The sequence below is a fragment of the Malania oleifera genome, chromosome 1, assembly GCF_029873635.1.
Source record: "Malania oleifera isolate guangnan ecotype guangnan chromosome 1, ASM2987363v1, whole genome shotgun sequence".
In the NCBI taxonomy this organism is placed as follows: Eukaryota; Viridiplantae; Streptophyta; class Magnoliopsida; order Santalales; family Ximeniaceae; genus Malania; species Malania oleifera.
In genome coordinates this window covers 147065356-147091805 of record NC_080417.1, presented here as the reverse complement: position 1 = coordinate 147091805, position 26450 = coordinate 147065356, and the positions used below count along the sequence as shown (strand labels likewise).

General features: G+C 37.2%; 1 protein-coding gene across 2 annotated transcripts; it reads left to right on the top strand.

Annotated features, from left to right (window-relative positions):
• The first annotated feature begins 372 nt into the window (after window positions 1-372).
• LOC131145865 (DNA polymerase I A, chloroplastic/mitochondrial) lies at window positions 373-26334 on the top strand. 2 transcript variants are annotated; one of them, XM_058095044.1, is made up of 13 exons: window positions 373-780; window positions 2300-2706; window positions 3527-3975; window positions 4160-4351; window positions 6296-6969; window positions 7303-7774; window positions 17333-17428; window positions 17842-17934; window positions 18020-18214; window positions 20244-20336; window positions 20435-20647; window positions 20756-20845; window positions 25704-26334. In XM_058095044.1, exons 1-13 carry the CDS (start codon window positions 677-679, stop codon window positions 25863-25865), a joined length of 3240 nt encoding a protein of 1079 aa, XP_057951027.1. In that variant the 5' UTR covers window positions 373-676; the 3' UTR covers window positions 25866-26334. The 2 variants fall into 2 exon arrangements, with proteins under 2 accessions (XP_057951027.1, XP_057951031.1); XM_058095048.1 differs by having other exon boundaries at window positions 25697-26334.
• Window positions 26335-26450: the final 116 nt, after the last annotated feature.

Genomic DNA, 26450 nt, shown 5'->3' with positions numbered 1-26450 from the left:
TTTCCCTAGGTTTGGAAGCTTTTATTTCAAGCTTTGAATTTAAATTTGTATATATTTACAGAAAACATAATACAAAATTATATTAAGTTTCATTTAAATTCATATAAATCTAAATTTAAGATTCAAAATTTTTATTTGAAGCACTATTTTAATCTTACATTTGAAGAGACATTAAATTTAAATTTAATTAAATTTGATAAAATGTAATATAAAGTTATATTAAAGTTATTTAAATTTACATAAATTAAAATTAAAAATTTAGGATTTATACTCTTAATCCTATAATAATTATTTTTTACAAGACACAAACTTGAGAATGAGAGCTAAGATAATGCATAGGACATATTTAGAAGATGGGGGCAAAAAATCAGCCTGTTATAAAATTGGCCGTTATATTTGGGGGGTTTTTGTTGACGACTCGAGGGTTTAACCTTAAACCTCTTTGCTTCGCCTGCCTCCCTCCCTCCCTCCCTTCACGGCCTCTCTGTCTTCCCCCTTTAATCTTCATGGCTCCTCTCTCTTCTGCACACCACACAGAGCTACCTGTTTCATCAGCCGAGGAATAGCCCCCTCAGGGACGCCATATTTACAGGTACCCCACCAAAAACAGAGCAAGACGGCTCCCCGTATCGGTCGCGGCAGCATCGGCGGCGGTAAGCTGGGGAGAATTGCAGGGATGATGATGGCAACGGGGGTCGCCTCCACCAACCACCCCTGCCCTTCTTCTGTGGCCTATTCATCTCCGCGCGTCTTCCGTGCTTCCACCAGACCCCTCCACAGGTTCGCTCCATTATCTTCTGTATATGCTGTTTCATAATCTTTGTCGCTCCCCCCCCCCCCCCCGGCGGGCCCTTCTCCTTTTATTTTTGTTATGGCCATTTTATTTCTTGTCATAATTGATGGATTTAATCTCTTCATTAGTTATTTATACTGAAAAAAGGAATAAAATTTGGGGTTAAGGTTCCTTCAACTATCTTTTTAGTCACAAAATGGAAAGTACTTAAAGGTGCTGTTCTGTGCTACTCCATGCTTCCACTAGACCCCTCCGCAGGCTGGGTCCATTCTTTTCTATGCTGTTTTTTGATCTCTGTAGCCATTTTTTCCCTTTACTTTTGTATGCTCATTTCGTTTTGGTGTTATAATTGATGGGTTTAATTGCTTTATTTTTTATTTTTTATTACAAATGGGGAAAAAATACAATTTGAGCTTAATGTTCCCTCATCTATCTTGCTAGTTACAAAATGGAAAGTACTTACTGCACATTTGGTACGTAGGAATGGAATGGAATCTAGAGGAATGCAAATCAAGCATACCTTTGAAGGTGTTGTTCTATGCTACTTCTTAGTTCATGGATGGTGTTGGTGTTTAGACGTTTGACAGTCTAGGTGTTCAATTTTAAGCCCTTGGGGTTTATATATTTATTTGATGAGTTTTAGAACCGTGAGAAAATTGTTGTTATCAATACAAAGGATGGTTTTAAATGGACGCCTGAAGTTTAACAGATTAAGTGCTGCTATGGGTCCACTGGAATTGTAATAATCAAAACCAACCTATTCTCAAGTCTTAATAATCTTCTTCCAATCCCTAGTGTGTTCAGATGTGGTTGCATGCTTGCATCAAGTTTGTGTAAATTCTTGTAACCATGCTTTCAACTTACTGAAGGATATTTAGAAATCTGGAAGGTAATCAACTGAGTTGATTCCTATTCATAATTGAAGATGAATTCTGGAGGAAAACATTGATCAAATTTGCTTTGCCTTGTTTTCTTTTTTTCTTATTAAGATCAGTACATTGGTTCTTTTGGGTTTATAGATTATGAGACCATGCTATAATCTTGATGCTATCAGTGCCATGAACTTTTTAATGACTTTGCCGTGTTTTCTTACTCTGGAGCAAACATAAGTTTGAGTTGATTCCTATTCATAATCGAAGATGAATTCTGGAGGAAAACATTGATCAAATTTGCTTTGCCTTGTTATCTTTTTTTCTTATTAAGATCAGTACATTGGTTCTTTTGGGTTTATAGATTATGCGACCATGCTATAATCTTGATGTTATCAGTGCCATGAACTTTTTAATTACTTTGCCATGTTTTCTTACTCTGGAGCAAACATAAGTTTGCTGATTTATCTAATTATTGTTTGCTTTCCTCGAACGTCCGCATTGATTTCCAACTTCAGAAAAGAAGTGTGGACACACCAGGTTGCTAATTGTTATTTTTCTAATATTGCTACCTTACAAGTTCTGTTCGTTATAAATGAAGTTCAAATTGTTACACTAGAATACTTGGAATGCACAGATCTGATGGCCCAAGGTATTACAATCAATCTCCACAGTGGAAGCATGTATCTCATGCCAGGTCAAAGGCGCCTTCTACTTTATCAACCCAGAGCCCTTGCTTCCCAAATCAGATTATTTTTGACAGAAAAGTGGATTCTGGGGAATATGTTCACTCTCAAAGTAGGAGGGAAGGAAAACAATTTACTAGACATGTTAGCGGAATGCTGCTCCAAGACAGGTTTATTCCTTCTCAGAAACCAAAAAATTCTGTACCTGAAATAATGCCTCTGAAGAATGATAGGCGCAGCAATAAACTTGCATGGCTTGAAGAAACTGTAAAAATTAGGAAAAATACAATGGAAATTTGTGATAGGAAGAACAGCATCTTCAATCAAAAGAATCAATCTGGAGATGTTGCTGTAAAAGGTAAGCTCAAGTATGTGCAATGTTTTGTTAATGTAATGCTAAAGAATGCTCTAGTGATTCTTGTTATTCATGATTACAAAATTTTTTTGAAGCTTGTTTAGTGATGGATACATGGTTTTTGGGTGAACATTTTCTTTTTATAGGTTATGAAAGGGGTAAAGGTAGGGCTTCTGCTCCAGTTTTCTCCCCTTTTTCAAAACTTGGTCTTAAATCCACCCCCCACCCAAAAAAAAAAAAAAAAAAAAACATGCACATACGGAGGACTATGGTTTTGCAAAGATGTAATGGACAACCATATCCTCAAAACCAGTGGTTTGCTGAAGCAATTAGGGGTTAATGTTGTTGAAACCAAAAATATTCTTTAAAGTTGGCAGCCATCTAAAAAATTAATGACTTCTTTTAGATCTGAATGTAACATTATGTTTTGAAGTAATTTTTTGATTTTGAGAGCAACATTGAAATTTTCAGTTTTTAAAGTCAAAATTTTTAATCTTGAAATTTACTTTTATTAATTTGTTTGTTAGATTGGAAGTGCGGTTTCTGATGAGTGTTTTAGGTTTCATTGCCAAATAATATAGCTACAAAAACATTGATGGTCATGCACAGGCTTGCTCTAGGAATAAAAAATGTAGCTTCAGGAATTGCAAGGAACATTTCTACTGTAGTGAAAGGAAAGGGCCTTATGAAGCTCACATGGCCAAGAATATGTGTGTTTTGACCATGTTAATGAATGTCTTTCTAGTCTACTCATAAATGCTGTAGTCAGAAATGAAATTTTCTGGTGATGATGTAACAGAATGTGATGCTTTGCATGTGCCAGATTTTAATGAACCAGGATACAGAGTGAACAAAATTACCAATGTGGATTGTGTGAAGAATCCCATTCTTGATCATCCCAGGCAGACAAGTCTCTCCTTAATGCACAATTTAGGCAACAGTGTACAGTCTAACAGGTTGTCATTTCCAAAGCCTTTGGAGGAAAGACGAGAGATAATGTTTGACCCTAGAACAGATGATGTAAAGGAGTTAGTTGAGAGAAGATCTACTACTACTAATGGTGTGAATGTTGAAAAACCAGAAATTGACATTAGTAAGCTCATTACTGATGCTGATAAAAAGACACAAGATGTTGTTCAGAAAGATCTTCATGATAGGCTTTGTCGCATCTACGATGAAGTTCTTGTAGTTGATAATGTCTCTGATGCACAGAAAGTTGTCAGGATGCTCAGGAATCAGTACAGGCATCTTGTACATGCATGCGACACAGAGGCAAGTAACCTTGGGCTAAATTCAGATTGCTTTGATAATTGTCATATTGTCAAGTGATACAAAGGCTCATATTGTGTTTGATTTAATTTACATCCATGGTGTCCTATGTTTGTGGATGGTACTATTCTAAAGTTTTTCATTTGTAATCTTGTTCACTATCTATTTTCTGAAAATTTCCATTCAGGTGGCCAAGATTGATGTGAAATGTGAAACTCCTGTTGATCATGGAGAGATAATATGCTTCAGTATTTATTCTGGACCAGAAGCAGATTTTGGAAATGGGAAGTCTTGTATTTGGGTAGATGTTCTTGATGGTGATGGTAAGAATATTTTGCAGGAATTTGCTCCTTTTTTTGAGGACCAATCCATCAAGAAGGTAAACTATTTTTCCTCTTGATTGTGCCATCATCTTAGCCTCCGAATCTTGTACTTGGTGCATGTTTTCTTGTTCTAGAGCTTGCGGATCGAATGATCAATTTTATCATGATATATATTTTTGGCATAACCCATTCAATGATATATAGAATGGGAATTAATCAGTTCTTTCTCTGCATGCTTAAGCTTTTAGAGTAACTACTTGTTCCACATGGTATCAGAGTAAGGATATAGGGGGGTTTTGTGTTGGAACCACTAGATCTCCAAAAAGGTATTAAGAATGCACAAGTTTTGCCAACCTAAAGAGGAGGCAAACACGAGGGGGTGTGTAAAAATACATATAAAAGGAATTAAACTGCTCTTCTTTGCAAGCTTAAGCTTTTAGAGCTGCATGTTTTTCCATGGTTGGGGCCAATCCCTAACATATTAAAAAATTTGGCACAAATTGTGATCTAACATGGTATCAAAGCAATGGTTCCATAAAGGATTTCCACTTTTGCAGAAACTTGAATGATAAAGAAGTTGGAGAACTTTCCTGGCTACTTAATGATTAGATTTGTTTCGGTCTTCTTTGAGTAGGGACCTTGGGATTTGGGCTTTGGACAATTGTGTGTTGTTTTCTTGCAAATGAACTTTTTATTCATAGATTTGCTCATCTACTTCCATTCCTCATGTTAATCATATTTGGAAAGCCAAGGTTACCTCAAAACTCAAAGATTCAGTTTGATCAACCAATCTTAATATGGTTAACAACTTAACACCAAAAATGGTTGGAGCCTTTGAATTCTGGAATAAGTTATTTGACTTTTAAGTGAATGTTGGGTTATGCCCAAACTCATTAGGGAATTTTTATTTATTTATTTATTTATTTTTCAATCAGAAAGGTGTAAAGAGATGCTAGCTGATTGTGGTTTTGGGTAGTCCATGCAGTGTTTTGAGGACTATTGTTGGAGAGACATGCTCTCATTTTTAGATGTCGTTTTATGCCTTCTCATTTTCTTTCGTATGGAATTGTTTTTCTTCTTTCTCTGTGGGCTTATTCTTTTAGTTGTTTTAATGGGATCTCCAGTGGGATTGGGCAGCCTTATTGTTGTATCTTTAACCCTATGTGTTTATTCTTTTATGTTATTTGCAGGAGGATGTCTTATCCTCCTTGTTCCACTCTTTTTTTTTCTTTTTATCCTTTACTTTTTTTCCCCCATGAAGAAAGCTATGATTCCATGAGGTGCAACAGTGCAAGGTTCTATCTTGTGTCAGACTCCATTTTTTTTAATTATAATACACTTAGCTTCATTTCATTTGAACCTGTTCAAGTTTTATTTATTCATATTTCCATGTGCAAAAGGGATTACACTTTATTAGGTGCTTTGGATAGGTTGATATACATTGTTAATTCCTAACAGCCTAAGTTTTTGGGATAATTGGTGTTCTAACACAGCTGTAGTTTATTTGTCATTTTAGATGCTATGATATGCCACTTTTTCTATGTACAAGGTTGCTTGCCTATCCTGGAAAAAAAGAAAAAAAGTTTCTTTTCATATAATTCACTCATAGGTGGACCAAATGTTATTGCACTAGTTATGTGTGGTGGTTTATTTAGATGATCATGCTTCTATTTCCCCCTTGAATTTCAATTTTGTTTTCTTCGCGTTCTTCATCTTTTTCTATTGGTCCATTGAATTTGGATATAAGATTGCATTCAACATCTGCACTAGATTCCAATGCCCCCTATCCTTCCCCACGTATGGGTTATGGAGACCTTTCTTGTACTCATGTTAATTATGCTCTTGTGAGAACCAAACCCTATTACTCAAAGTTAAATTGCTGTGAATGATACAGGAAAGTGGACAAGAGTAATCTTAAAACAGCAGATTTGCAACCACTTATATGCATGTAATAGAGAACTATAGCTTCGATAACTATAGCTTTGATAACCTTTTGGTAGGTTTGGCACAACTATAGCTTTGATAAGCATATTATAGAGAACTCTGGGCTTAAAGTCTCTGGTTTTCATGCTGACACGATGCATATGGCACGGTTATGGGATTCTTCAAGACGACGTGAAGGTGGGTATTCTCTTGAAGCACTCACTAGTGATCCATCAGTGATGTCAGGGACTCAAATTTGCCCGCAAAAAGATTTGATTGGTAAAATATCAATGAAAAGCATCTTCGGACGTAAAAAGGTGAAGAAGGATGGATCTGAAGGCAAAATGACCACAATTGCTCCTGTTGAAAAGCTTCAGAGAGAAGAGCGGAAATTATGGATTTGTTATTCTGCCTTAGATTCAATAAGCACGCTGAATCTTTATGAAAGCTTGAGAAAAAAACTATTTGCAACAGCTTGGTTTCTTGATGGCATGAAAAGAGGAACCATGCTTGATTTCTACAAGGAATATTTGAGGCCATTTGGGGATATTCTGGTTAAAATGGAAACAGAGGGGATGCTGGTTGATCGTGCATACCTGGCCGAGATTGAGAAAGTGGCTCATGCAGAGCAACAGGTTGCTGCTAATAGATTCCGCAGTTGGGCATCTAGGCATTGCCCTGACGCAAGATATATGAATGTGGGAAGTGACGCACAGTTGCGCCAGCTCTTTTTTGGTGGCACTATTAACAGGTAAGTTTTATTTTCTTATGAAAGCATTTCCAGTTTTCTTTGCAACTTTGCTTTGTTGAATACCATATTCAAGTTTTGGTAATGCAGATGATAGTTGTTGATGTGTGGTATGCTATCTACTCTTAACTTCCCTGCAAAAAATTTATAGATATGTATCTAGGTTATCTGGATGAAAATTATTGTTTCCATGCCATTTAGTTGCAGGGATAATGTTGAATTGCAGAAGAGTTGCTATGTTTTTTAATTCCATCTTAACCTGATGAAGCCCAAAGGTGGATAAGGTACTTATATATTATATAATACCCACATTTTTTCTTTTCTAATTTTTGGCAGAAAGGACCCTAATCAGAGTATTCCAGTGGAGAGGTCTTTCAAAGTTCCCAATGTTGATAAAGTGATTGAAGAAGGCAAGAAGCTTCCCACAAAATTTCGCAATATTACTTTGCGTACCATTGTTAACGATATGCAATGTGAGATGTACACTGCATCTGGCTGGCCTTCAGTTAGTGGAGATGTGCTGAAGACCCTTGCTGGAAGGGTTGCTGCAGATTTTGATTTTACAGACGAAGTTCATGATCTGCAGTCAGAAGAGAATGTTGGAAATTCGTTTGAGACTTCGGATGGTGATGTTTCATGGGACAATGGATTTAAGAACAATCAGAACATAGACATATCTGCTTATGGAACAGCTTATGCTGCTTTTGGAGGGGGGCAGGAAGGAAGGGAGGCTTGCCATGCCATTGCTGCTTTATGTCAAATGTGCTCTATTGACTCTTTGATATCCAACTTCATTCTTCCATTGCAGGTAGTACCTTCTGCATAGTTGCATGCATTTTCAATCAATCTGAGTGTTTTTCTCTTAAGAACAAAATGCAAACCAGACCACAAGACTCCCACAGTGTTAGGTGTCTGGGTATTGGAGGTTGGGGGGTATGATACATGCAGCCTTACCTCCACATTTTTCTTTGGGTAAGTAAATATGTCATCAAAAGTCTGAAGGGGGTGCAACCAATGTTCTTGTTTAAACAAAGGAGAAGAAAATGATGAAAACTGAAAGCAGCCGTAAAAAGAGAAGGTATCTGATAACTTCAAAAAAGCTTTAGGGGAGGGAGTGAGCATCTTTTCCTTCTGTTCAAAGAAATATAGTTTTGATCCATCCCTCTTTAAGTTTCTCAATCAAAGACTCCACGCTGTCAAAATCTGTACAATTCTTCTTTGATCAAATAGTCCACAAAATGACCCGAGGGACTCTATTTCTAAGATCTCAGCACTTACCCTGTCTTTCCTACCCAAGCGTAAGCATAAATAACTGTTCCAGCTTGCACTCATTTATTGCCAAAAAAGGCATACACCGACTCCTGCAAAGATCTGCCATAGGAGCTTGAAAGAGAATATTATGAACAGATTCTTCACTCCTCTTACACGGTTGACATTCAGTAGATAATTTTTTACTTTAAATTTTATGCTGTTAAGTTGTGGCCAACAACGTATAGTAAGCCTTAATATGCCCCTGCATGCGCAATCAGATTGAAGCAAACAAATGATAAATAACACGCAGTACAGGTAATAAATAATTTTAACAGCCATACAGGAAACATAGGCAAGAAGGCTACAGCCCAGGACCTCCTAGCAATGTAGCTCTTGTACCATGTTAGATCACCACTTTACCTAAAAGCTTAAGCTGTTAGGTTATGGGCAACAATGAGCCTTAACAACATTTGTTCACCTAAATCTACCCTCTAGCATCTAGGTTGTCTATAGTTTGAATCGGCTGCAAAGATGCTTCCAACTAAAGAAAGACACTTTAGACAGGGTTTTACTTTTTCATATACTTTTCTGTCCCCTTCTCTCCTCCACTTGATGGGGTAAGCATATAATAAGAAAAGACCTCAAATCTTGCCAATTATGTTTTGGAAAAAAGTTAGTCATTCCATCCAGTGCTTTTTATCCATTAAGATGCTTTAGGGCATGCACAACATCTTCCTCTTTAAATGGCCTGGAAGTCAGACTACTATCCTTTTCTGTCATTATCTTAGAGGTCCATATATCTTATGTCTGTGGGATTATATTGTCCTCATTATATTGGGGAAAACTTGGGTTTCAACTGATCAAAGGATTCATCTGTTCAATAATTTGGCGTAACATTTGGGTACCGGAAGTTAAAGAAAATGGACTTAATTAATTAATGTTGCGTATGTTGGGTCATCTGGGCAAAATTTGGATTCCTCTATTTGGTCCAACCAAGATCCATAATTCAAAAATAATGATGCTTAGGGCTACTGGTTTGATGGATGAAAGTTTTTGGTTTTGCTTGATTTACAAATAATTGGTTTTGACAAGAATTTCTAAATATAAGGTTTGAAATTACAAGTGCTTGGAGATGCATGTATCAACTGGATTTAAACCTGACTTGTTTCATTGTATATTGTTTTTATAAAAAAAAAATATATTATAAATGTGTTGAATCTGGTGCTCGCATCTGAAAAACTCGGTTAACTTTCAATTATATCTCAATTACTCTAAACTCCAAAATTGTTCCAATTTTAATTAGCTAGTTGAAAATGCTTTGTTACATGCGCTGCTTGGGCATGATTGTTTGATCTATATTGAGTTGGAAAATATCAAGAGCTTATTCTTGATAAAGTCATATTTTGGAAGATTTATTTTGATTCCATTGGAGACTATAAAATGCTTTAATCAATTTAGAAATATATGAACAATATTTATTTTTTTAAAGAAATCAAATTGCTTAAAAATGTTTACAGGTCCTTCTCCTGAAGCCATACTCCTATTTCATTTCCAACAGTGACAATCATTTTAAAACATTAAAAATTTCAGATTAGCATATTTGATCTCAGTGAATACTCTGGGAGGTTGCTACTTGCTTACTTGATAAGTTTGTGGTGTTTTATATCCTGAATTTTGCTTCAAATGTCTATTTCTTCAATGTCACCTTTACTTTTGAAGGATCTCATTCTCAACGCAAACCCCTGGCTTTATTATAAAAAAAAAAATAGTTTTACTGGAATCAATAATGATTTTCATTGTTGATGGATTGGTTGATCTCTTGGATATTAGATTCTTTTTTTTTTTTCCAATTAGCAAAGGGACGATCTATTAAAAAGGAAAAAGGCATCAAGGGGATGGCGCCCTAGTACAACAGAGAAATGAAAAGTACACAAACATCACTGAATGGTGTCGAGAAAATCAAGAATTACTTAGATGTCCCTCCCACTCATCTTACTGTGCCCAAGCCCATGACTCATTCCACCAAAGCTGCAGTGACTCACCTCTGCCTGACCATGGAAATGGCCAAGCTCCAGAAATTTCTGGTCCAGGAACAATGCTGAAGGATTTGCAACTGATTCAGCTTTTTCCAGACAAAGAAAGCACCTATTCACGAGCGGTAGGCCTTTTTTTGAAGGTTATCGAGGGTAAGGATCTCGCCAAGAGTTCCTTGACATGTGAAAAGGCGACCTTTGAGGGGGCTGCTGTTTTCAGAATGGAAATCCAAGGGAACTCGGAGCTGCAACCCACCGTGGAGCTGAGGTGATTGAAGTAAGAAGTGGCGCTTAAAAATCATCTTTGTTCAAGGACCACATGGGCCTATTGAAGTTGTCCTGACACTGAAATTTATGAAGGTAACTGGAGAAGTCTGCCAGAATATCCATCTTCGAGTCAAAAGCGTTCGCAATCAAAAGAGTTGTTCCAGATCGACCCCTGACTAGAGAACTTCAGGTGCTGGCTAATAAGGACATCTTTGTTGCAGGCTACCCTGAAGATAGATGGGTATTTGGTACTGAGCTGGGATTCCCCACGCCAGATGTCATGCCAAAAGTACACATCCTCCCCATTTCTCACCTGAAAAAAAAATGAGAGTGAAGAAGTTATTCCATCCTCATCTGATGTATCTCCAGACACCTGTTCTTCACCTCTTTTGACATCTAGCCATTGTGGTGGATGCCATATTTAATGGCATCTCTCTAGAAATGTTCCTTTTGGATCATGAATCTCCATAGCCACTTCCCCAGAAGAGCCTTATTAAAAGTGAGAAGGGATTTGAGCCCTAAACCTCCTTTTTGCTTGTGCTGTTTGACAACTCCCCGTCTAACAAGATGGTATTTGAAGTGCTCGCCCATTTTCCCCCAAAGGAATCTTAGTTAAATGCTTTCCAGTCTTTTGGCTACAACACTAGGAATAGAGAAAAGAGAGATTAAGTAGACTGGAAGATTGGAAAGAGTGCTCTTAATGTGGGTGAGTTTGCCTCCTGTCCCCCTTTGACAAGTAATTCATTTTCCAACCAGCCTACTTCCTTTCCAATATGCCGATAATACGGTCCCAAAATGTCTTGTCTTTGAATTTGGCTCCTAAGGGGAAACCGTGGTAGGTGATTGGAAATTCTCCAAGCTTGCAGCCTTAAAGACCGGCTTGAAAAGGCCCATGATCACAACCCCCTATTGGAATGATTTCGCTTTTGCCCAGATTCACTTTGAGGCCTGAGAATTCTTCAAACCCGATGAGGATGCATCTAATTCGGTCAGGGTCATTTTTGCAGAAAATGATAGTGTCATCCACAAAAAGATGGGAAGCTACCATAATTTCATTATTCCTGGATGCTAGGCCCTTCATTGCTGTTTAACAACATAAGGCTCAAAACTTCCATCACCATGATAAACAGAACTAGGGGAGGGGTGTCCTTGCCTCAGACCTCGCGAAGACCTGAAGAAATATGTTGGGTAGTCATTTACACACACAAAGAATGGGTTGTATTACAATGACTGATCCAGCACCAGATCTCCTCAAAACCCTTTCTCCTGAGGATATACAGGAAAAAATCCCAATTCACATTGTCAATTCCTTCTCCATATCCAGCTTTGACACCACTCCTCTTTTACTGCCCTTAATGTAGTCATGCATCACCTCATTCGCAATCAAGGAGGCATCCAAGATTCGCCTACCTGCAACAAAAGCATGCTGGTGTTTCCCTATGACTTCTGAAATTGCTAGCTGGAGCCTAATCGCAAGGACTTTGGGAGGAGTTTATTAAGGCTGCCAACAGGCTGATAGGGTGAAAATCTTTGATGTTGCAGGCTCCTGCTTGTTTGGGGATCAAGGAGACAAAGGTTGAGTTGATGCTAGTCACAAATCTACTAGATCCATGGAAGTCCTTGAACACACCAATAATGTGTCCTCTTTGAGGATCCCCTTGTACTTTTGGAAGAATGCCATGTTGAAGTCATTAGATTTTTTTATCCCTAATATTCTGTGGGCGTGTGTTGGGCACATTGAATGTGGGCTTTTCTGCTTATGTATTTGGAGGTGCAATGCTTGCTAGAGTTTTCTTCTTTGTCAAAATATGTAAGAGGAAACTATTGAAAGTTGAAAAAAAATAAAAACAAACTCATTAGATTATAGATTTAGAGTACATTAATTCTCTTGAAACTTCTGCTAGACAAAAATGAAGTTTCACTTGAAACAGTTGTGGTCTTTCTCAACCAAAATTGTAGGTCTACTGGTCCAATAATGCAGGCATGGTAAAGTGTATTTGGTTGATCTATATCTAGCTATATTATTGGTTTCAAACTTCTCCTGAATATCTCTAAATTTTATAAGGAGGGGAGAATGTAGAGACCCGAATAATTATCATAATTTAATAACAGGAGGGAGAGAGAAAAGAAAAATTAAAGAAAGAATATAACAGGGTCTCGTCGGCGAACACAGGGGATTCGTTGATGAGCACACATGAGGGGCTCGTTGACGAGGACGTGTCTCGTCGATGAGAAGATACCGAGAGACTATATGTCAGTTTCTGAACTTCGTCGACGAGTAGTAGGTATTCATCGACGAACTTCCTTCGTGGCCTCGTTGACGAAGTGACGTGTCTCATTGACAAAGTCCAAGGTATAAATAGTCCTAAACTCGGATTTTTACACAAAATTTTTCAACAAAATCCCCTCTCTCTCTCTCCTCTACGGTTTTCCCTCTTCTGTCTTCAATTCCGGCTCCGTTTCTCGCCGGATCGACGATCTGAGGCCACAACGATGCTCTTGGGAAAGTTTTCTTCAAGTCTGTCGGAGCGGATCGTTGGTGGGGCTGATTTGAATTTCATCCCAATCTCAGGGTAAGACATTTTATTCAGAATTTGTCTTTCCCACAGTTATAAGAAACATAATATACGAAAAAATGATGATATTTTGTTCTGAAAAATGTTGTTTTCAAGGTGTTGAGTGGGGAACCCTGCGAGTGTAGGACTAGTCACAGTTGGGGACTTTTGCAGAAATCAGGTAAGAGAAATATGCTATGCTAGAAAATCTTAGTATGATTTCAGTATAAATTATATGTTTTTATCTGATTATTATTTAGACCATAAAATATAGTTTTCAAAGTCTGAGAATCTTAATATTTATTTGTGTGGCATGAGTTAGTAATAGAACAGTACAGTATTTATACAGTTTACAAATACCATGTATATAGTATATTAGCAGAAATATCATGATATATACATGTTTATAGAATGATGAATTTTCAGTATACATACAAATAGAAATTATATAGTATACTTAGAAACATATATTTTCACTAATTTCAGAATATCATGATTTCAGAACCATAACACCTAGATACTCAGATATTTAGACAACTATTCAGTTATACAAAACTAAATATTCAGTTAGTTATTCAGATTTTCAGATAAGTTTTACGGGGTTATGGTTATTTCAAAATCATGGTAAAACAGTAATATAGAAATATCAGTTACTTAGATAGTATCATCATATACATTGCTATTGCTTGCTAGAATCTTGTGTGTTTTTATAACAATGCAATCAATGTTGTATGGTTGCATAATGCTGTAATCTGAAAAGCTTGGTCATACAGACCCTAAATGCGGCCAATTGATGCAGGGCTGTGTTTCATATGGCGTGTTTAGTTATGGTGTAATAATTTGGTAAGGCAGGAAACTTTGCCTATGTTGTCTTAGCTCTTTTCAAAGCTGGGTGGAGGAGGATGGTTGTATTAGGTAGTTGACACTTGACAGCCAGTGTAAAATTTGTCAATTCTCTATAATATGAGTCCCGACTATGGATTAGAATGTTATGCATTGTATACAAAAGTTGAGGCCTTAGAAATATGAATGCTAAGATGGATGAGTGGTATATTTTATCGAAAAAAGAAAAAAAAATGGATTGTTGGTATGACTCTAATGTGGTTCTTTTGGTTTGTGGCATTGGGAGATTGTGATACCTGTAATACAGGATTCCCATGAATATATATATTATTGATAGATTCTTGGGCATGCGGTATTGTCATGTTTCGTTTATTCTTGAGAATGGTGGTAAAATTACTTTCTATTCCCAAAAAATCCTTAATTTGGACAAGTGATACTTGCAAAATGAAAAACCTTGTACATAATATTTAGCACAAATTTAACTGATAAAATAAAGTTGTAAAAATTAAAATTGCCCAACTAAACAATAATTAAAATAAGATTATAAATTACTGCATAATTCAGAGCTAATTCTACAGTGCAACTATTTTTAAATAATAATATGCACTTCATACATGTCAAGTTATATCGTTTAACCATGTCTTATTTTTTGGGGATTCTGTATTATTTGGACAAACAAAATTCACCAGTCAACACTAACTTACGTTCCAATTTGCACATTATTTTAAATTTCTATCCTTATATGTGGAGGAGAGTGTGACTGAGAGGGAGAGAGCTTTAACATGGGTTGAAATGGGTTCATGTATTTTTGGATTTTTAAAGTATATTGCTGGGGTCTTTTTGTCACTTAAATAATTTTTTGTGATTTTCACATGTTGGGAGTCTGGATATCCACATTTTAAAAGGTGAATAGGAATGCCGGTGTTGAAGAGTTTTGCGGGAATTTGTATGATTCCAGGGAATAAGATTTCCAACTTACTTTAAGATGCGAACCTTATTGGTTCCTTTCTTCTTTACCCCCAAATCTTGGCCTCATTACTACGAAAAAGAATGTCCTCTTAGATTGGATTATCATCTAAGTCCCAGTTAAATCAAGAACGAACTACATAAGGACCTTGAACCATATGGTACTTAGGAAACTTGTTGCTTAGGTCGACTCCAAAATATCATCATCTAAGAGCATTTGGAACACATTAATGTAGGTGTGCATTTGAGCTTGTTATACCTCCATTCTGAGTTTTTGTGACCTATGGCCACATTTTGTCTTGTTTAAAGTCCATCAAGAGATCCGAGCATTGGTTGCACCGACCATGTACTTTAAAACAGTAGCCTGCTTGTGTATTTCATCCGGTGGATCCAGTTCATTCTTCCTTAAAATAAAAATGGCCCCAATGTCAAGGCAAAGAGGCTGACCTTTTTCTTTTTATTTTCCTTTTACTTTCTTTCTTTTTTTTTTTTTTTTGTGCCTCTATTCCCTCTTGGTGCCTAGTTTTCACCAAGAGTTGAATCTGCGAACCAAACACCACATTAAAGATGAAGGAATGAAGACTTCTGGGAATGCTGGTTAAGGTAGTTCTTGCAACGTAAACCAAAAAATTGCTTTGGTTAGGATGAGTGATTTAGTTGTTAAAGTTTGTAAGAGTGGGAGAAATAGACCTAGGATAACTTGGATTGAGATTGTGGACGAGGATATCATTTTAACTTTCTAAGGATATTGCCTAGATTTGGGGAATGATGGGGGAGGATTCCTGCAGCTGACCCCATCTAGTGCAACTAAAGGTTGGTCATTATTGTTGTTGTAATCTGATTATGAGGAGCTTGATTGTTCCTAATCAGCTACCAGTATGGTTCTTATGGGGAAGTTGCTGCCTGGGCTTTTGAGACATGCCATTTCTCTCTCTTTTGCCTTGGGATTGATTGGATTTTATCCAGGTTGGGTCATGAACTGTTAAGGGCAGCACCCATGTTTTTAGAACTGAACCAGAGTAGCCACTTGAGTTAGGCTGATTGGGAAGGGTCCTTGATCCAGTTTGGTTCACCCTAAGACCTACTCTTTGTCAAACCCTTTCAAACCTCACTGAACTGTCCTGTCGACCCTTAAAATAGCTGATTGGCCAGCTGGCTAGTTTTTGAGTTTTAAAGAATTAAATATTTTTTACTGTTTGTGAATGGTTAGAAGGTTTTTTACCTTCACAATCAAGAGGACCCTAGTTATGATTGAACACTCATTATCTACTTTCTTTTGCAAGTGCAATGTTTGAGAACTAATGCGTTTACTAGCTGGCTGCCAATGATACAAACAGTCAGTTTTTTTTTTTCCTCAATATAACCTATCACTTTTCGGCACTAATGTGGTAGAGGAATTGTAACATAAATTTATAAATTGTTACAAATATTAAACATAATGATCCAAACCAGAAAGAGTAAGTAAAATTTGAATTTTTTAATTGATTAAAATTTTAAATAACATCATTTATCATTTATATATTTCATTATATTTCAAAATTTTTTTACATATTCATTTATATATTTATTACATATAACATAATAATATGTTTCATGATTCAATCCCAAGTGAACATTCAGCTCCACCTCTGACCATTGATTTTCACCCTATAGTCCCTTCTATGGTTTGATGACCAGGCTTGGTTTGAAAGCGTTGAATGGCAAAAGGTGTTTGTGTCCAAGTCAATATACTGATTTTTAAGGCAACTCCTTGCTTTGTGGACTTAACTTTTTTTTAGATCTAGTCTCTTCTTGGAGACTTGTTATTCTTTTATGCCGGTTTTAAATAGGTTTAAGCTGGGATGACTGCCTTTCCGTTTCTTTATTGTTTTTTCTTGGGGATGCCCTCTTAGCATCCTTTTTAACAAGTTTTTCTATTCATATTGAATAAAGTTTTCAAGTGGACAAGTTAATGTGGTTAGATCTCCATTTTTATCCCATGCAACATTTTTCTATAATTTTCAGAGTATTTATTGTCAGTCAATAGAAAAAAAAAATTGTGCAATACAGTTTACTTTTGGCAGTTTATTATAAATTTATTTCTGGATCTCCCTTTTCTATTAAAAACTACATGTATTCTTCAATATGCCTATTGCCCTTCTCGATTTAGTTTATAGTTGCTATTCTATGGTTATGATTTAGTTCATTGTGTTGTGCTCCTCAGCTCTTACACAAGGATACAGTGTATTTCAATAATTTTACTGAAAATTCAGTGATCATATTGGTTGTCTGGAAAAAACAGCCCCACTCCCTCCCTTTCCTCCTGGGGTTAGGCATGTGGGGTCTGGGGACAAACCATGATTAATTCTCTGTTAAGTTACAGCAAGTGCTAATACTCTTCATTCTTAGTTCAGAACTTGAGCTAGAATCTATTGGTTATTTTAATGACATTTTTTTTCCCTTCCTGATCAGGGTAGTGATGTATCAGGCAAGAATGGGCGTATTCATTGTTCACTGAATATCAACACAGAAACTGGGCGATTATCAGCTAGGAGGCCAAATTTGCAGGTTTGCCTGCTCCAAGCTTGAGCTCTATGCTCTGCAATGTTTGCTTTTCCAATTCTCTGTACCTTCCTAAAGCCCATGATTCAGAAGTGAGTTTCATTTCAAAACAAGCACGCACTTAAAGTCTTATATCCCATGAGGGTGAATCATCTGAAATTTACAGCCACATGTGCGTTTAATGTGTTTTCTCTTGGAGATGCAAACCAGAAGTCTACTCACTGTCTACCACAATTCACCAACCCTTATATGGCTGAAAGATTGCCTCTAACATAGGTTTAGATTGAGCCATGGATATTAGTGGTGTTTATAAATTCCGTTCTACCCACCAGTGCAATTATAATAGGAATAGAGGCAAAGCTTTCCAATATTTTTTCTTTAGAAGTTTGAGTTTTCATGTTTTCTTTTCTTCAATTCAGAATCAGCCTGCTTTAGAGAAGGATCGATATAAGATCCGCCAAGCTTTTATTGCTGCACCTGGGAATTCCCTGATTGTGGCTGATTATGGTCAGGTAAGATGGTTTACATTCAACCTACAATAAGTAGTCCCAGCTAATTTGTTTATATTGATTGATTTTTTTTTTTTTCATATTACAGCTAGAACTTAGGATTCTTGCACATCTAGCTGACTGTAGGAGCATGTTGGATGCATTCAAAGCTGGTGGAGATTTTCATTCAAGGACTGCAATGAATATGTATTCACACATCCGTGAAGCTGTTGAAGAAGAACGAGTTCTTCTTGAGTGGCATCCCCAACCCGGTGAAGATAAACCCCCAGTTCCTTTATTAAAGGTATTAAAAAGTCTTTTCCCATCTATTTAAAAAAAATAAATAAATAAATTTCTTTCCCTTGATTGATGGAGAACATTTTCAGAAATACTGATAGAAGCTTTCGTCTATCATTTGGCCTTAAGAGGGTTTTTTTTTTTCCTACAATGGAAAAATAATCATCCATTTATCTTTTTTCTTTTTTGGCGTGGAGGGTGTTGGTGGTTTAAAACACCATTATAGATGTAAAATACTGGATAGTGATTTATGCCTGAGTTTTGTTTAGTGTTAGCAGTTAAGGATTTTGAATATAAGGATGGGCATGTGGAGTAGGTGATACTGGATTAGACGAAAGAAATTGGGGACAATATAAATGCTTACTTAGGACTTGGCGTCCATTGTCTGGTGGTTTTTAAAGTAAGCATATATATAGTAAAATGTTTTTAAATTTTGGAGAGCAACTTGCACTCTTCAAACCATGAAAGTAATGATGGAAAAAATGAAAGAGCATTGAATATTGTATGATATGTATCAGCAGTTAGCTTGTGCTCAGGAAGGATATTAGAATAATGAAAAAAATTGCTTGTTCACCCTTGTATTCGTTAAAAGTATATGTGTCCTTAGAGAGAGTAGAAATTTCTCCCATGAATTTTAACCCATTTTGCTATATTGAGGAATTATGTGAGGTCTAGGACTTTGCATGTGTGAAATAGTAGAAAATAAGACATGCGGCTCACTGTTCAGAAAATACCCTGTGATAGTTCTCCACATGGTGGTCCTACTTTGGTTTTCACAGGTGGAAAAATGATCAATGATTGGTGGATGGCATGAATGATGTTATGATGTGCTGGCACATAATTTTTATTTTTATTTTTACTGAAATTTTTGTCTGTATCATGCTGAGTGAACCAACATTTTTGCCCTTAGTTCTGACTATTTTTTATTTTTACTTCTCTGAGATTCTAAGGTGGTGTTTGATATGTGGAATCCAATACTCCAAAAAAGTTTTACATTTCTAAAATCTTTATTTGATCTAACTTAATTTGAATTTCTTGATTTGTCGTTATGCATAACTTAATCTGAGATCAATGTTGTTCACATTAATGGAACACTCAGTGCACAAAGGTCCCACCCATATTTGTTGTATGGGAGGACATGGCGAATGCAGCTTCGCTCCACATTTGGAGAGGTTGATTCCTTAACTTGTGCACATTCTATGAATTCCAGTAATTTAATATTTTTCCGCATCTCATGAAAGATATGAAAATTTGTAAAGATCATGAGAACCAGATGAACTCTAATAAAAAACGACTTTCTTTTTCTTAACAAAGACTACAATGATAAATTTTAAAAACCCACACTAATTGTAATTTAAAATTGTAATAAATTTGGCTGTTTTTACAATAGAAGAGAGTGGTGGAATGATTTTGAAGAAAAAGGAGGAAGAATCACAGAAACATTCGTGTGATATTTTGATAATGCAATGTTGCATACTTGTACAAATGAACAATATATATTAGTATATAGTATATACTTTGTGTGTTTGTATTCGTTATTATGAAATGAACAATATGTATATTAGGATATAGTATATACTTTGTGTGTTTATATTTGTTATTATGACCCCTTATTATTGTGTTCTTCAGTACGCCAATGCAAACTTCTATTTTCGCTGCTGCGCTAACAGAATGTTTATGTTATTTGAAGAAACAGCACAAATTTCACAAACGGGCAAACCTTTATCCAAATGCAGACATGACACTTATTCTGTTTCTATTATATGATTTTCATGAGGTTATGTTATAGCTTATTTTGACTTGGGTTGACTAATAAATTTTAAATTGAGGGTGTTTTTCTTCTGCCTGATTTGGTGTTTTCGACCTTGTTGATGCTCAATTTTAATAAAATGGGCTTCACTAAAACTAGATTATATAGACCACTGAAGCTCTGAGCTAATGCAACCATTTTTTTTTTCTGTACAGAAATAATTACATACATGCATATTTTGTGTTCAAGCTTGTGGTCTAACAATTATTACAATTATCTGTTTCAGGATGCCTTTGGTTCTGAAAGAAGGAAAGCTAAAATGCTTAACTTTTCCATTGCTTATGGAAAAACTCCAGCTGGGCTTGCCCGGGATTGGAAGGTATTATGGCAATACCAAATGCAAAATATGAGTAATGCCTATTGTAAGCTGAAACAATTTAATGCACTTTAAGGCATTGTGGTTGCTATATTTCACAGGTTTCTTTCAAGGAAGCAAAGGAAACAGTTGATCTCTGGTACAGAGAGCGACAAGAAGTGCTGCATTGGCAAGAAGAACGCAAACAAGAAGCTATTAAAACTCTACGTGTTCACACATTACTTGGTCGGTGTCGCAGGTTCCCATCCACTGTTAATGTGACTTCCGCTCAAAAGGCTCACATTGAACGTGCTGCTATAAATACTCCAGTGCAGGTTCTTTCTTGATGGAATCACGTTTGCTGTTGACACCTATGCCCCTCCTTGACCCCCACCCCACACACTAAAGAAAAAGGAAAATTCTGATCTTGGTGATTGTGACAGGGTAGTGCTGCTGATGTCGCTATGTGTGCCATGTTGCAAATATCAAGGAATGCACATCTAAAGGAGCTTGGATGGAGGATGATTTTACAGGTCCATTTCCTACTTCCTTTCTCTCTGTTTTTCCTTAGTCTGCCCCTTGGCGCTTACAATGATAAATTACATCCTTGATTGATTGTATGTCTATTCATCATTACCTTATACTGCCTGCACTTGGATTCAGATACTGACATCGTCAATTGATCATTTTCCCCATGTAATATTTCAGCCAATAATAAAAATTTACTTTCCAAAAAAGTAAAAATTCCTAACTATTTCAGCCAGTTGATCATTTTCTCCCTCTTAACTGGTTTTGTAAACCTCAGACTTTGTGTTCTTAAGATAACCTTAAAGCCAAAAGCTAACATTTTCTGGATAATAAAAGTCAAGCTGCATACATTATTCATAATATTTTATTTTAAAATAAGATAAAAGCGCTAGGAAGCACCAATACCAACATGTGAAATGGATACTATGCGTTACTTACATAGTGATCGGAAATTTTGAAAAAAATAAGGATTTGACACGACAGGGATACATTAAATTAATTAATATAAATATATATATGTAGGCATGTTTTTCCTTTTAGATGATGAATGTTGTGTAATTTTGATTTAAAATGAAATAGAAGCACCATTTATAAGCACCACTCTTACAAAATTATCAATTACACATTTTACAAACTACACACACAATAATCAGCTGCATTCATATTATAGAATATTGTTCCAACAACAACAAACAACTCAAAGGCATGGCTTACGGTGGACAACAGGCATGGCTCATTAAGAAATTAAAAAAGAAAAAAAAAAAAGAGATAAACTGGTAATGGCCTTTTAGAGAGGAGGGAATTCTGGAGGCTGGAAGGTCCGATGGTGCTCTACAAGGCTGGCTCAGAGGCACTCAGTCCCCAAAATCCAACCACTCCAATGTCAAAGAACCTATCGACTCTCATGTCTCTTGACTTCTCAATTTTTATTTTTTTGGGATTTGTTAATAGAATTGAAGTGGACAATGAGACCCAGCATTCTGGTGCAAGAAGTCTCTTGAGGTGTCCTCACTCCTCACTGTGTTGGGAAGTGTCTCTCCCATGTCCAAAAATAAAAATAAATTAGTTAGTTTCTGACATGTGTCAGGGAGTCTTGGGTAGGTGTTGAGGTCTGATGTGTCGGACACTGACACTTCACGCTGCCAGAAGAGTCAGTGTTTTCTAGTCAAACAGCAATGTTACAATTTGTTCATGGCATGGAATAGGGTAGGAATTGAATAGCGATTTGTATGTCATAGTTTACGAAAAAATACGTTTTAAGGAAAATGGCCATGCAAAATTGTAGCATTCAGTTCTCCTTGTCCTCCTCACGTTTGTCGGGCATCAGTTCTCCTTGTCCACAAGTTTGGCTTCCACCTCCCGTGGTCTATGAAGTCTCAAATAATGCTTTCGATCCCTTTTTTCTATGATGTACTGCACTAAAGAAAGTAACTCTTCTTTTGCTCAAATGCATTTGTGAAAACTCTTGCACATAGCAGATAATTTTTTGGTACATCTTTAGTTGACTAAGTAACTGGTAAGGAATCTGTTTTGAAAGAAAAATTAGCATAGCAATCTGTAACTCCATGTTTTGTCCTCAAGAAAGCTAGACAAGCAGCAACTTTGCCCCCTTATGGCTATTTTTGAATAGTTTATTTGCTATAGCATCTTCCGAAATATAATAATATCTCCTTTCCAATAAAGTGCATCATCCAATTCCACGCCGTGTGAGTCTCGAATTTCCTATGCACACTGTCCATAATTTTTTTCTACCTGTACTTTCATGAAACGTATATGGGATCTTTCAATCGAAACAAATAAGTTCATCATTTTCAGTTGAGTGGGAACTCTCACCAACCACTTTATGCAGGCCCTTGATTGACTGCCTAACTATGAATCAAGTAAATTATCTCCACTTTCTCATCTTCATTGGAGCAGAGATCTTAAATTGGAGGTTACTAACTGATGAAACTCTCTTGTGCAAGTGTTATCTTGAATTTCACCCACTTCTTTCCTGAGCATACAGAACCATATTGAAGTGTCCCCTAATGAACCAAATTCCAAGGAGCATCCCATTTGCTTCTAACATCCAAGAGCTCGTTCTAGAAGAGCTGTCTAAAGGGCCTGGACCATAGACACCAGTGAGGATCCACTGGAAGTTATCCTCCAGGTTCCTAAACAACCAGGAAACTGCAAGAGGATTTAAAGAATGACCCAACATCTCTACAAATTATGCTTCCATAATGCAAGAATGCCCCCTGCATTACCGTTTCAGTGAAAATCCAATCTGATCCACAGCTTCCACTTTGGTTTCCTGCCAGTAAACATCTCCTCTCCAATCCTTGAGAAAAGACTTGATTAAACTCCCTTTTAATCTGTTTTTAAATACCCTCACAGGCCATCAAGTTAGTTTTGTCTACATAGATTCTTCACTTCACCATAAGACCCTGGCTGCTGCTAGTCTCTGCACCTCAGAGATTCGATCCACCTTGTCATAATTCACTGAAACTTTCAAACTTTTGTGTTCCCAATTAGTGTCCATCTTCTTGCTACTGCCCAGGGGTTTAGTCTCTCTCTCTCTCTCTCTCTCTCTCTTCTATTCCCGTGAAACAGACTCAAGGCCCTGACTTTGAAGCTTTAGAAGGGCGCAATCAGAAACCTGCTTCTTGAAACAAGAACTACTTGTTTCTAGCCCTTTCAGCACCTCAAAATTAAGGGAGGGGCTGTCATGTGTTGGTGGTGACTTCAACACAAGTGTTGAGGTCTAGAACTAATGCCAAGCAATCATTATATTCCTGAGATTTGGTAGACTCTAGATCCAGGTTATCTCCCTCCTGAGCTCTGGTATTCTGCAGGAGGGGTTCCTGCAGTGTAGGGAGGGCCCCAAAGCTGGCTAGTATCTTCATGGGCACAACTGCAGCTTCATAATGTTTGAAAGTAGGAAGTGAGCTGACAAGGGGGCCCAGTGGGCGGGGAGGCCAAACAGTGATGCCCCAGGATTGATGCTGTGGGGACCCAAAATGAGGTTCACCCCAAGGACCACAAACGAAGAAAATGAGTTGGCCCTGGGGGGATCTTGCCCAGGAGATTGAGAAAAAAGGTCAACAATGCCCACCTGTCCTTTGCTGCTGGCTCAACGACACTTGCAAAGAAAGCATGTAGCGCCAGTCCTCATCCCAACTCTTGCTTGTCTTGTTCCTGCATAGCAAACAAGGAGAATCTCAGGGAGTTGCCACGATGGGGGCAAGAGCACTCAGCCTCTTGCAGGGCTGGCATAGGACCTGCTACATGAGTGATGATCTCCTTCCTTTTCTCCAGTTGCAAGTTGCTTAACATCTCTCTTTAGTGCGGAGACCTTGGTCTTCTCTGTCAGAGGGGGAATCTAGATCAGCTGCTGAATACAAGACTTTGTGTCAACCAATTGAGTCGAAGCCTTCTGGAAAGGCTATGTTCCTCCAGCTGCCACCATTGATCTCTGTTAGGTCTAAGTTACCAAACTTGTTGCCTTGGGTTGAAGCAATTGTGTTTTATCCATGTTCCACCTGTGATGAAACCAGGAGGTTAACCTGGGTTTCGTCACTGAACACCTGGAAATCCTCCCATGCAGCTAAGAACCACTCAATCTCACCTAAACTCCAAGAAAATTAAAATCCTCCTGCCCTTTGATACTCTGTAATTCTAAGGAGATTGACATTGGTTATGCCAAGCACCAGGTCAAAGGCCTTCCTACCAACTGCCACCAATTGCATTGCATTACATTGCATTGCCTCACATGAAGTTAAACTGCTGTTTGAAATTATTAATAAGATTATGTTTGCCAGAAGAAAACCATGCCCCTATTAAAAAAAAAAAAATCTTTGCAGCTCTACTGAGTCATGAGAACAACCTCATTAAAACTGGATTATCACCAAAAAGAAATCTCAGCCCAAACAAAATTTCAACATTATGTGAATATTCATGAAATTTTAAGGAAAAAAGGGTAAAATCAGAACAAGAAAAACAGCAGTCTAGTAGAACAATCCAAAACAAATCAGAGTATGAACAAAAATTTTTTAGCTGGAACTGAAAACCCCCACCCCCACCCTAGCAAGGGAAAAAAAAATCCGTCCAGCTCAACCAACTTACTAAGACAGCCTCCCAAAGATCAAAATCCATTACCACCACAAATTCCTTACTCAAACATAAGGTTTATTTGAATATGCGAAAAAATTTGGCAATACATAATATTAAATTTTTACAAAAAATTGAACAATATTCATGCGGTTTGTTTGAATAGCACATTTTTTTTTTCAACAATCCTAAGAATTCATACAAAATTTTGACCAATATTCTTTTGTCCTTGTCTTCACCATCTTTCCTTGCTACATATGTCCCAGTTTGTTGGATGCTTTTGATCTTTATCCAGGGAGGATTCTAGAGTGCGCACCTTGGGTAGTTTTAGTGTCCTCCCTTGCAAATCCTTTTTTCTGATATAACTGGTTCTCATATTTCTTTTTGCTTCTTGCCAACTGTATTTGGAGAGCTAACATTCCTTGGCTGTGGCGTTTGTTTGGTTGGCAACTTGGCATTACTTAATAGAGTTGATACCAATTTACCCACAATTTATGCTAGAGAGTAGGAGACCTTATAAAGGCTCTACTCCCTGATGTATATCGCGTATTAATTGATAATGTCAATACTTATCCCGGTGTCCTCGGCTAACTGTCATAACGTGTACTGAGGATTTCAGGGGAGTTGAGCCTTGTGACTTTTGAGGCATAACACCCTCTGAATTTTATTTTCATGGGTTTCTTGTTAATATTTATTCAGGATGCTTTTTCAGAATGTTTTTGGTTTACGTTGAATGATCCATTGCGATTATTATTAACTGTTCCTAGAGAACAGGTGCATGATGAAGTTATTTTGGAAGGGCCAACCGAGTCAGCTGAGGTTGCAAAGGCTATAGTTGTTGACTGCATGTCCAAACCCTTTTATGGCAAGAATATTCTAAGGGTCGGCCTTTCCGTTGACGCAAGGTGTGCCCAAAACTGGTATTCTGCGAAGTAGATAGTGGGTTTCGTCATGGCAAGAGAGCTTGAATTTTGGCAGCAGATAACAGTGGGTTTTGGCATGGTAAGAGAGCTTGAATTTTGGTAGCAGACAAGCCTTCTTGCTGAGGTTCCCTTGCACCTCGAGGACAGAATTCTTTGCCAAGTGCGGTCATAATGCCAATGCAGCGACTGCATTCGACTTTTCACTTCTGGGACGGTTTTTGCTGCAGGAGTCTGTTTACTTCCCGCTGGTTTTCTGCTTGTGTTCATGTAACGGTTGTGGCTGGGTTAGGTTGTTTCACTGGCAGCAGTTCTGTAATTCTGTGTGACAAAAAAGGGGCACTTGGGGAGGACAGTGCTGTGTATAGAAAGGTTCTTGCTTTTTTGGGAGCTATTATTCTTTCTATTTTCTTGTGACGGTTTGTAAATCTCTAACTATTATTTCTATCAAGAGTGTTCTAACTCCACTTCATCTTTACAAGAAACCATATTGGATCTGAATCAAGTTGGATACATGAAATAGGCATATTTTATTATATATAATGTAAAGAAATTGAACTTTTGAAATTATCAAATATATTTTTTTCTTTTAAAGGATCAA

Excerpts from the sequence above, each read along its gene's own strand:
- LOC131145865 (XM_058095044.1), top strand. The coding sequence starts at position 677 with ATGATGATGGCAACGGGGGTCGCCTCCACCAACCACCCCTGCCCTTCT. Across the intron at positions 17,429-17,841 it reads CTAGGAGGCCAAATTTGCAG|AATCAGCCTGCTTTAGAGAA; the intron begins GTTTGCCTGCTC and ends TCTTCAATTCAG. Across the intron at positions 17,935-18,019 it reads TTGTGGCTGATTATGGTCAG|CTAGAACTTAGGATTCTTGC; the intron begins GTAAGATGGTTT and ends TTCATATTACAG.